At 40.4% G+C, this 12535-nt stretch overlaps 1 protein-coding gene across 1 annotated transcript in view; it reads left to right on the top strand.

Moving 5' to 3' along the window:
• PHF14 (PHD finger protein 14) overlaps nucleotides 1-12535 on the top strand; it is a 289953-nt gene that overhangs the window by 56519 nt on the left and 220899 nt on the right. Inside the window, exon 6 of the mRNA XM_090046914.1 lies at nucleotides 9629-9740. Coding sequence (XP_089903040.1) covers nucleotides 9629-9740 — 112 coding nt within the window. The remainder of the gene's footprint in view (nucleotides 1-9628; nucleotides 9741-12535) is intronic.

Here is a 12535-nt window from a genome sequence, read left to right as displayed (position 1 = left end):
AAGCAGCTGAGTGGTGTCCTCCTGCCACTCTGTGCAGCTCTCACTGCTTGCAGTGCCACTTCCCATTGCCCCCGTACCCCCTACTTCCAGCCTGACCCAGGAAGCAACACAGGGCTCTCAGCTATTGGGCTGTTCCAGCAGTCTCCCCCATACAATCTTAACTTATTTTGCGAGGCCAGAAGCTCCAGAGGCTTCTGGTTTGGGGCTGAGGGTTGGAGGGTTGACAGGCAGTGAGGGTCAAATAAAAATTAATTTTCTAAAGTTTTTAGAGGCTCCACAGGCTGGATAGAATGGGCTGGGCAGACTGTATTTTGCCTGCTCTTGTAATAGGCCTATCTGATAGTGAAAATTAAATATGCCATCTTTCATGTACCAGAATGGCGTTGTTCCATGTTGGGGATATTTTCCATACTACTGGTTCTCTATGTGGCAACATAAATAAGATTTTTCTTCCTGTTAGTAATTGTTTAAAGGAATGGACATTCCAGCTCATAAAATGTATACCATGGCAATTATAAATCAATGCAGAATAGGTCCAGGGCATAAAAGTTAACAAAGCATATTTTGATCCTGAATAAAAATGGGTGCCTGAAACACTAATCTGTTAGAAGCTGGAACAGGCTCCTGCAGACCAGTCTTTCAGATTTTTAAGGACTTACAGGGAGGGACTGTTTTGTGGTTTTTTTCAGTGCACTTCCTGATTGTGGCCTTAAGGTGTTACCACAAAATAACTGTTAATAACTAAATTCTTTTTATTCCACCCACTTGCACCTTTTAGAAGAAGTCTAGCTTTGTCAGATATGTAGCAGTGTTAAAATGTGAAAACACATATGACAAAATCTATTTGGTTTCTCTTCCAAATCAAGTCAGAATATTTTTTCTATTCCACCTACATGAAAGGTGAATAGTTATTCTAATGAGGTAGCTGTTTTCCAGAGACTCTTCTTTTGTGTTAACTGCTCAGTTTCATGAGCATAAATGTAAATTTATGAAACATTCTTTTCTTGAAGTGCCATTATTCTAGAATATGAATGTTGTCATTTTTTTGTTTGATTTTTTTCCCTTCTTCCCTAATCGGCATCTGTTATCATTGCTCCAAGCAAAATGGATGGTAAAGTAACAAGCAAGATTATTCTTCTTTGATTACCCAATTTGTCTTAATTACAAGGTTCTAAAACATGTTCAGCTAAAGAAATGAGCAGGAAAATATTTAGACCTGGTATAAAAAGCATCTGAAATTGCCTCAGCTGTGAGCTTGACTGACTTCTGTATGTTTTTTAATAAAGATTCAGGTTGGAGTTCGCGTATAGGTGGTTGAGGAAATGACACGTGTGCCAATCACACTGAAATGGCAGTTTAAATCTGTAATACTGTAATGCTTGCGTGACATGTACTAAAACATTTTGAGAAGGTCAGTATGAAGCAAGCAGCCAGCTGTTGGGTTTATCATAGATAAACTCCTACAGAGTGCAGCAGCATTTAATACACCAGTGGAGCATGAAAAAACTGTGCAAATTAAATTGAGAGGCAGCTGCTTGTTGAAGATGTGTATCTTTATATTGAACTCTGCAGGGTGCTTTTGGGAGGTTGTATTAAAACTTATATCAAAAATCTTAAACCAAAACCTTGGATTTTTTTAAACAGTAGTTGTGGCGATGTGCAACTATTTCTGCACATCCCTTGAAAAAAGTTGCTTTTAGTTTAACGCATTTTCAGTCAGTAGAATGTCAAAAGATGAAACCCACTGAATTCAGAATTCTTTTAGTAATGAAATTGAAGTTACTTTAAAAGAAATTCTAGGTTCTGCATCTTATTTTGCATATAGCCTTCTACTGAAAAATGTTACAAAGCTGAAACACTTGTGATGCACATAACAATTTTGACATCCATACATTGGAAATTTTTTGATCCTTTTAGAAAGGACAGGACACTTGCTTGGATTAAACAATATAATACAATTTTTAGATAAAATACTAGTTTAACTATGAGAATTCTTTGGGCTTGATTGTACCAGTGCACAGGACTGGCACCACAAAGGAGTAGAGGGAAACATCAGAGGCTGTAGGCATGCATTTAAATAATCTCCTGGGTGGGGGGAAAGGGGTGTATGTTGGAGGACCATGTTCTCTTGTGAGATAACAGACATAGATATTGGGTGTCTCAGGAGAAACTCTCCTAAGAGTGACTTAAACCTTGTTGTCTCCATGTTTTTCTTCTGGTGCAACCATTTTTACTTTGGAAGAAAAAGCCTGAAAGTCTTAACACTCATGGTTTCTCCTGGGAGAGCAGGGATTTCCCAGGAGAAACGGAACATTTGTACAGAGCCAGTGGCTTCTTACTTCCTGTCATAGTGCTGCTTCCTGTGCAGGGGAAGGAGATTTTATAGGGACAGTTCCAGTTGCCTTCCCAACAGGGAGTGAAAAGATTCTTGATTTTGTATGCCACCTGGCATTCAGCTATATAGTTATCCTGGTACATTTGGATGCTTGCACTGTGATGAATATGTTTGTGCAAATTTACACTTTATGGAGCAGTGGGAAAACTGGGAGGAACATTTGAGAGACCTAAATTTGTTTTAATCCTGGCTGCAACAGGACAGCATAACAATGCACTGTCCACTGCTGTGGCCAAGATCATAAGCTCCTTAATTAAAAAACATTAGAGCTGACCCTGATCAAGTTTTCAGTTTGCATTGGGCCTGTACATAATAATAGTTTATACACAAAATCGTGGAACCCAACTCCCATTTGTATGTACAGTGGGAGTTAGAAACAATGGAAAAACACATTTAGCTCACCAGAAAATACATTCACGTGTAATTATTTATCAGTTTTAAAACCAGATTTACTCATATTTTAAAGTTAAAGTTAATTTCTCTATTAAATTTAAGTAGCAGGAATGGTTACTGATCTGCTATCAAATAAAACTTTTCTAATTAATTACTGGCACAAGTGTGTTAATTTTGTTTGGCAAACTGAGTAATCTGTAAACATTCTGCTTTTCACTATTATCTTTTAGTACGTTTTCTATCTGATGTAAATACGACTATAAAATATATTGAATAGTAAGTGGGAAGTGATGAATATACTGTCTGATAATCTACTTTTTACACTGCATGTTCATTGCACTTGAATTGTAAAAAAGATGATTTTAATTTACTTCTGCCTCAGATTTCCAAGCCACACACTCAACATGATGGAATTTTTCTGTTTGGCTGTATGGCTATAATATGATAAATTTAGAACACACAAGTCCAAAATTTAGTAAATGTTCTAAGCATTATTGGGCCTATTGATCTTGGGTAAATGAGAAAGAGGGACACATGGAGCTCCTGACATCAGACTAATTTGTAGTCCATATTCTGTGTCAGTGATTTTCAACATTTTTAGATTCAAGGCATCCACCAAAAAGGGTCAGCTCCCAGTTTTCTTTCATTTTTTTGACTACAGAAAAATAATAGAACAGTTTTCTGTTGTGAAGAACTTGGAAAGACCACAGCAAATAATGTTTTTAACACTTTGATTTTGTATTTGAAATCCCAGGGTTTTTCTTGTGAATCATGTGTCCATGCCCAATAATGCCAACAGCTGTGGAACCCTGGTTGAGAATCACTGGGCATATCTAAATGAGACATTTACTCCAGACTTCTTAGCTCTGCAGTAAAAGTCTCATTATCTACACGTGTGGCCCTGTTAGGCTGCAGTAAACTAATAAACTCCACTGCAGGATAGTACTTATAAATGCAAGTACTATTCTGATGGTGGAGTTCTTTAGAGCACAGCACCTCATATGTGGATTTCATATTTTTTATAGACATTAGGGCTGAAAGGGACCTTGGAAGATCATTGAGTCCAGCCTCCCACCCAAAGGGCAGGAAGTCAGCTGGGGTCATAGGATCCCAGCAAGATAAGCATCCAATTTACTCTTGAAGGTGTTCAATGTAGGTGCTTGAACCATCTCCGATGGCAGGCTATTCCAGTCCTTGGGGGCTCGGACAGTAAAGAAATTCTTCCTTATGTCCAGCCTGAAACGGTTTTGCAGTAGTTTATGACCATTCAACCTTGTCATCCCTTGGGGCGCTCTGGTGAACAAACGTTCCCCCTGAAACTGGTGGTCACCCCGATAAACTTATAAGTGGCCATCAGATCACCCCTGAGCCTGTGCTTTTCTAGTCTAAAGAGCCTCATAACTCAGCCTGTCGTCGTAAGGTCTGTTTTCCTGACCTCTGATCATGCACATGGCTCTTCTCTGAACTTTCTCAAGCTTCTCCACTTCTTTTTTGAATTGTGGAGCCCAAAACTGGCTGCAATACTCCAGCTGCGGCCTCACGAAGGCCGAGTACAAGGGGAGAATGACGTCCCGGGATTTGCTGGAGAAGCATCTATGGATGCAAGCCAGCGTTTTGTTCACTTTACTAGCCGCAGCATCCCATTGGAGGCTCATGTTCATCTTGTGGTCAATAATGACCCCCAAGTCTCTTTCTTCTTTAGTGTTAGCTAGCGTAGCATTGCCGAGCCTATAAGGATGCTGCAGGTTTTTCCTCCCAAGGTGGAGAACTTTGCATTTTTTCAGTGTTAAACACTATCAAGTTCTCATCCGCCCGTTTCCTGAGCCTGTCCAGGTCACCCTGGATCACCCTCCTGTCTTCTGGTGTGGATGCTTTGCCCCAAAGTTTGGTGTCATCAGCGGACTTGGCCAGTCCACTTCTGACTCCAATGTCCACATCATTAATGAAGATGTTGAATAATATGGTTCCAAGGACAGAGACTTTGGGGGACCCCACTGGTCACAGGGCACCATGACGATTGACTTCCGTCAATTACCAACCTCTGGGTCCGACCGTGGAGCCAATTTCCCAGCCAGTGGATCGTGATAGACTGAAAAAAAATTTTCTGTGGGTGGGGAAGAGTGCAATGTAAACATTGACAGGGCTGGCTGGGGCATAAGGGTGCTTTATTGCAGGGGCTGTCTGCTGGCTAGCCCTGCATTTGAGCACCCTTGTGCCCCAGCCTGCCCCTCTGCAGCACGTTGAGCTGGGTCAGAGCAGCCCTGGGCTGGCGGGCTGACTCCCTCCTCCCCCTGCCCCTTTCCAGTTCCTTGCATGTGTAAAAATGCCCACTAGTTCATAGATCAGAGCAGGACTGTCCAACTTGTAATGCGTTGGGGATAAATTGCAACCCCTGGGCACCTGCCTGGCTGCTGCTCCCCCACATTGTTCTGGCTACAACAACAGCTAGAGCCTGTAGCATTTTTCTGGCTACAACAACAGCTAGGCATGTAGTGGGTGGGTGGAGGGAATGTCTGTGTGACGTGTGGCCTGCTGGCATGTGCTTCACCTTTTGCAGCCCATGTGGTATGTAACCCCTATGGCCCCCATGTGCTTAGAGGTTAGACAGCGCTAAGTTAGGGAACTAGTTGATGGCAGCCATTCACACTCATCCAACTCTGTATAAGTCACAGCTGAATGTAAATTGATGACCTCTTGGATGGAAGGGGGCAGAGATGTAATGATGAGTATGAAGGGTCCGTGGCATGGTGTAATTGGGGCAAAGTGACTTGCTGGTCAGTAGGGTGAGAGATGGAAACAAGTCATTGAAAATAAAGGATGTGGTAAGGTGGTCCACAGGGTATTTATGATAAAGCCTGGATGGATCAAAGATAATCTTTGTGTGTGCAGTGTATCTTGCCTACAAAGAAAAATCAATGATCAATGAAATGTGTGACTTGTACCAGTGATATACTTTGCAACGTGGAATTTTAACTATGGGGCAGAAATTGATGTGATGGATTAGTGATATTAAGGGCCCAAATGCAGAAGAAAAGTCCAGCTCCAACATTTACAGTGTTTAACTGTATCTGTATGATGTGCCATTTAGGACCCAGTAAGTCAGAAATGGTATCTAAAACTCTTTAAGCAAGCAAAAGATTTTGCAAGTTTTGATATCAGTTTAAGATATGTTGCTTAAAAAGAAGGCTGTTGTTTGCTGCAGTAGTTCAATTTTGGAATTGACTTAAGGTAGGTATTTAGCAGAGCACATTATAGTAGTTCAGACTTGTGAGACAGAGGCAGGTAAAAGATGATAGTAAGGGTCCACAGTTTAGAGCCTGTCACACTGCTGCAGATGGAAAATTGTCCTGTGCATCACTGCTGTATTATATTCTAGCAGGTGGGTGTCACAGTACATTATGAATTTGTCTGACAATTATAGATATAGCCCTTCAGTCAGACAGCCTGACACCATTATCATAGCCTCAGGTTATGCTGTGTTTGAGTCACTACCAGATACTAAGACTATGTCTTCACTGTAGTGAATATGGCTTGTGTAGCTTAACAGTAGTTAACCTGCGTGCTGCTGCCTATGTAGCAAAAGTTCAGTATAGGCTTGCAAAGCCTGTCCAAGAAGCTGGCTGAAGTTTCTGGCATTTAGTCTGAGCCGAACTTTATTGCTATGGGTTATACTGTTGGCATCAGTATCCAAACTCGTTAATTCGCTGCTCACATGGGTCTGTCTGTGATTGCCATGTTCATGTACCCTGAGCAAGACACTTAGCTGTATCCTAATTACCATATAAAATTGAGACAGAGAAATAGTTTCACGTCATCAGCAAATTAAAAACTCTTTACCCTCTACCCATTTGGGGGATGTTCCTGATGGTTTTCCATGCATGTCACTTTGGAGGTGTACTCACATACACAAGAGGGCCATTAAGACAGAAAAACAGCACCAGACTTGGAGCACAAGCCTGCTCTGCCCCAGACTTCTGGGTGACTTTTGGCTGTGTCACTAGATCCACAAATGTTTGCTATGCTGAACAATATGCATTGCTCTCAGCTTGAAATTCACAAGCTTTAGTTAGACACCAAGGGCATTTTTACACATTCCTGATGCAGTGCTGGGCACTTTTAATTAGCAAGCTGTGTTGGTTGAAGGTGTATAAGTGGTGCAGCATGCATCAGTTCTCAGAAAATGGTGGTGGTGTGGTTTGAACTAAAGCACATTGAATGTGTTTTAGTTCAAAGCGCACTGCCTGCCATTTTCTCAGTGCTGATGTGTGCTGCACTGCTTATACACCTGCACCTGATGCAACACCAGGCGCATTGATTACGTGCTCCAGCAGACTCAGTTAATCGAGTCTTCTCTGATGCACTGGATTTACAGCTCACATGCGTCAGTCTGTGATTGCCATGTAAGTGCCTCAAGGCTCCCAATATAAAGCAGGGGTAGACAAAATTGTGCCTTAAATCCTGCTTCTTTGGGGGACCTACTTAAGGCCTGGAAGAGGTGCTGCATACAGATGTTCAAATGATCTGGAAGAATGCTCCCTGTTTTGTCTCTTCTTTTTTTTTTTAACCAGTAGAAGCCTTACACAGAGATGTCTAAACAGATATTTGAATCTGGAGTCCTTGGAGAACAGAGAGCTTGCAGTGCTGATGCTGTGCATCCTGGGGGCCTCTGCGCATGTATGCTTTCTTGGCTCCCTTAGTCTGGTTAGGGACTATGAAAGAAAAAGACCCAGACTGCTCAGGATCACCTTGTCTCCCTGCAGCATAGTACAGGGATTGTGAAGGTGGTGTGTTCTGTTCCTAGCTCAGCTGGAGCAGTAGAATCTAGTGAGTAACACACCCTGGGGGGGAGGGTTGGGGGGAGAGCAAAACTCCCTGGCATACTGGAGCACTGTGTTGTGGCTTCTCTCAGAAGAGAACCCATATAGACATTCACTTTCCCGGGAATGATTTAATCCTGGTTGTCCCTGGCTTATTTTTCTCCTTGAGTAACTGCTTTTGCTCTGGGAGAAATATCCTGAACATCTGTACATGCAGGACTTCTGTTAAACGAGCTGTTCTCCCAGGAGAAAGAATGTCTGTATGGGAGGCAGGATTCTTTCTTGTGGCATTTGTCACTTTAACCTGATGAACGGGGTATGTGCCCTGCCTCTAGTAGTTCGGTGCTTAGAAAAAATCAACTCTTAGCTTTCACTGGATGTTTGACTACAGAAAAGTAGTAAACAAATTATTTTGTTGCAGAGAATTTAGAAATACCACAACAAGTTGGAATGTTTAAAACGGTATGGCTTCCCGTTTGAAATCTCTGGATTTATCTTGTAAATCATGTTTGCACTCCTAACAGTGCTAATGCTGCATGGTACCCACCAGCACCCCTGAAAGGGTCTCAAGGCACCTTAGGGTGCTGTGGCACCCTTGTTGAGTATCATTAATTAGCTTAGAAACAGGATTTCAGTGTTTGACAGTTGAGGGTTCAAACCAACTGCTCTGATCTCCCAGGGGACTGTCCCAGCCACCAAGCAATAGGCTATTTTGGGATTGAGTCACTCTCTATCTGTTCTCTTGGTTTTTTTGTTGGTTTTTTCACTTTGTAATAAAAGAATTCAAGATTTGCTGAAGTAGAGAGAGGGGAGTATTACTTTAACTTAGTGATTAGGGCATTCGCATAAGAGCTGAGATCTGGATTTTGATCTCTCTCTCCCCTCTCTGCTTCATGTAAAACTAAATTCTTGAATTGTAGGAAACCATCATGCCATTTATATAATAATACCATACTTACCCAAATCCAAGATGATTTAAAATATAAGATGATTCTATGCATGTAAAATTATAATTTTGTTATGGTTTTCCATATGTAGAATGTAATTATTAGAGGATTGTCTTAAATTCACACCCCACTGCTGTGGCAGGAGTGAGAGGCCAGAGCCCTGTTTTTTGAGGGTAAAATATACTTCATCTTGGATTTGGGTGAATACGGTGTATGTGAAATGATTTTCACCATATTCCTTTAATAGTCCTTATCAAGGAAAGGTATTCTATACTTTAATAAAAGATGTGATAAGTTGACATGTACTAGCTCTGAGAATATGGTTTCCTTCTGAATATAAATATTTCTTGCAACTTAATATAATTTTATTAAAAATAAAAAAATAATAAAATATTTATTTTTTGGGTCTTGTTCATTAAGCATTGGTTTCCAAAATTCAAATAACTTTAGGTTTAATACTTCTACTTTCTCCTCCTGCTAATCCTCCCTTTAATAAAGGAATAGAAACTCTGAGCCCTAGGATGCTTGTGTTATGTCTGTTTCATTTGTAGCAAATTGAGTAAAAATATACCATGTGGTGTTGCCTGTATCATTATTTGCTCAGTATTGTTGCTCTTGGGTCAGCAAATTTTGGGTGCCATTCATTGGAGAAAGGGAAGAGGAAGATAGGGTCTCTGTTGGTACTTTCAATACCTGATAAAATAACCTCTTTTTCTTTTTTTCTCTTTTTTTCTTTCATAGTTCCTTTCCTACACTGCTCACCAGAGCCAGCTTAAAAATTGTTCAGTGTTTGAAGTGAACAGAATTAGAGAGAGGGGGAGAGATTTATTTTACTTAGACAAGCAATGGATGAAAGACAATGTTGCCAGGACTTGTGTGTGAAGCGGTCTAAAAAAAATCGATAGGAGACAAGTGAATGAGTGCACAATACACCTCTACCTCTTGCTTGCCTTATGGGTAAAATGTGGATGCTATTTTCACTTCCTTCCAAAGCTGGGAGCTGTAAATGAGGAGCATAGTGTAAGAGCAAAGCATTGTTGATATTGGTGATAGCCAAATTTTATCTGCTGTTGTAGGTGGGTCCATATCGTTTGTGCCCTATATGTTCCAGGAGTGGCATTTGGAGACATTGACAAACTGCGGCCAGTAACACTTACAGAAATGAACTATTCTAAATATGGTGCCAAGGTAAGAGTAGAAAAAATATACTATGCATGGATAATTGTTCTTTCTTTACATACGATATCACATATTATATTTTCTTGCTTTTTGTAATTCCGTTGTTACAAATATAGTGGAATTCAGGATGAGAAATACAATAAGTTAGTTCTGTGTTGCTGCCTTTCTTCCCCTTCCTCCCTCCTCTTACTTCTCACTGGCTTGCCCCAGTTCCCTTGTTCTTTCTGAATATGCTAATTGCCTTTTTAAAAAATGTTTGTTAGTGGCAGTCTGCCAACGTGAATGTAAGGAAAAGAGGTTTGTATGGGAATCAGAATAGTGAAATGGAAAATGATGCGTAAAAAGAAAGGGGACAGATGTACATTCAGTGAGAACTATTTTAGGTTCTCTGGAATCCTAAATTAACAATGGATTTTCAAACAGATTGCTGCAAAGCACATTTTAGACAAAAATTGAAGGACATCAGGGCCCCACCTTGAACTGAACAACAGCCCTGTTTTTCAAAAGTAGACTTTTATGTGAAATGTAATTGTTCTTAGTCCAGTTCATAAGCGAACACATGTGAAAATCACACAATGTACCATCGTAATTGGCATAAAATGGTACTCAGCAGATACCAAAGAATTGCTATGTAGATGACCTATTCATTTTCTTACACTTGGGGAAGATTGTGGTGCTGCTGCTTTTCAGTGTTATGTGGTATGTAGAGGTAAGTTTCAAATAGGTACAAAGAATATGGAGATATTCTTAAGTGTCGGGTAACCTTTCAAAAGCAGGAACTTAAAAAAAACAAAAAACCTCTTCCCCTCCCCAACAATGCTCCCTCCAACATTTTGTGGTAGGCTGATATACAAAATTGTTTTATGTATTATAAGCGGTTCTCTAATGAGCTTACAGGGACCTGATTAACAAGAACAGAAGTAGGAATTTGGGCACGTTCTAAGGGTATAAAAAGGACCATAGTATAAGTAGACCGGAGTTATTAGCATTGTTAATAGCAATTGTTAATGGCTTAAAGCAGTGCAATATATTGACAGGATGAAACATTAACTATAGTACAAATATTTTTTGGGTCTCACATGCAAATTCTGATATGCGTAATTATATTTTGCCAAAGTTTCCTTTGCAGCTTCAGTAAATCACATGTTAAATGTATTGCCTAAGCATACTCTGTCAATCTTTGACTGTATCATTGTGCCTGCTGGGCATGGGTTCCTGTGTTTCTCGTAGTTCTACTGTACCATGGATTTTTTTTTCTTTAACTTCTTCTCAATAAAGCTCTTCAGGCTGTTCTTAGTCACTTTATTATTGCAGTGGAATTACTGTATGACAACAAATGTGTTACTCTCTAACAAAATATGTTACTCTAACAACAAATATAAGGCAGTTTCGGGTGAAGTAATTCCTACCTCATCTGAATAAGTCCTAAAGTTGCTGAAACTGTTGGATAATTTTCTAAATGAGCTATTGGACTTCATATGATTTATTGTGATTTTATTAGTTTTTCTGATTTTAAAATGGCAAAATACTTGGTCCCCATATGGTCATTTGTTGGAAATTCAGTGTATCAGTTTTTCCCTTAATTTGGAAAGGCATACTTAGTCACAAAGCAAAGTGACATGAGTATAACTTTGAACTTATCATGGCAAGGATACAGAAAAAAATAGCATTCCTGAAAAATTCCATTTGATAGATAATGATTTGTGTTCTACAAACTCATTTCTGTCTATATATTGCTGTAGAAATTGTGTAAGTACTTCTTTGTGAGTTATAGTTTAAAAAAAAATCCTGACATGAACTTTAAATCAGACTAGCTTGTTCATCTCCCATCTGTCATGTCTGACTCTTCCCTCTGTGTACCTAGTGTAGTCTAATTTTAAATGACTGCAGTGATCAAGGCTTTCATCATTTACTGTAGAAGACTATTTTACAACGTTTGGGAACTTTTTCTTATGCTTAAGCTAAATTTCTTTTCCTCAATTTCATTGACAAAGCTGAAGTGATCTTGAAGATTCAGTTGATGACCATCATAAACCTGTCTGCAGGAGCCCCACAGAGTCCCAAGTTAGTCTTCAATGTACCTCCACGTGCCCCTAGGAACATACTGAGGTTGCCCTGGGATAGCTTCCTACCCTGGCAAGCCTTAGCTCTGCTTCCTTAATACCAAACCCTGCAGGTGGTGAGGGACTTTCTGCTAGCCCCAGGTGGCCACATTGTTGGGTTATGAAAGAAATTATAGGTCCCCCTTCCTGTGGAAAAGATTAGCCTGGAGTTTCTCTTGCCCACAAAACATTCCTAGAGACAGTCAGTAAGGAGACAAAACCGCAAAAGGATTTATTTCATAGGATAAAAGAATTTCACAGGTTCTTCCAGTATTTCCAGAATTCAGCTTTCCTACAGATTCTGCCAGCTCTGACTGCTGGGGTCATTGAGCCCCCAAATCTTGAGATTCAAAGAGCTCTATTCTATCTGAACAGTTTTTAACCTGCAAGCCAGCTCCCTCATCAGCATTATTCCAATTGTCCATGAATCATCAGAACTCTTCAGAAGTTTCTGGCCTCCCTGGCTACCTGGCATTCCTCGGGCTGGAGAGGCCATCCTCTCAGATGCCTTTGCTTATAGAGGTTGATTACTTCATTACAGGCAGGCAGTGCCTTGGGACACATGTCTGGGCCTGGGAGTGCCAATTCTTCTTGCTCTAGAGTCACAATAGCAAGAGAGATTTAGCATTTCATCCATTCCCTTTCCTTGACAAGGAGAAACCCCCATATCCAAAACCATAAAGATGTATACAGGCAGCATAA

Source organism: Crocodylus siamensis, chromosome 5 (assembly GCF_052110815.1).
Source record: "Crocodylus siamensis isolate JL-2025a chromosome 5, ASM5211081v1, whole genome shotgun sequence".
Lineage (NCBI taxonomy): Eukaryota > Metazoa > Chordata > Crocodylia > Crocodylidae > Crocodylus > Crocodylus siamensis.
The sequence above is the reverse complement of the archived record's forward strand: the minus strand, read 5'-3'. Positions and strand labels throughout refer to the sequence as shown.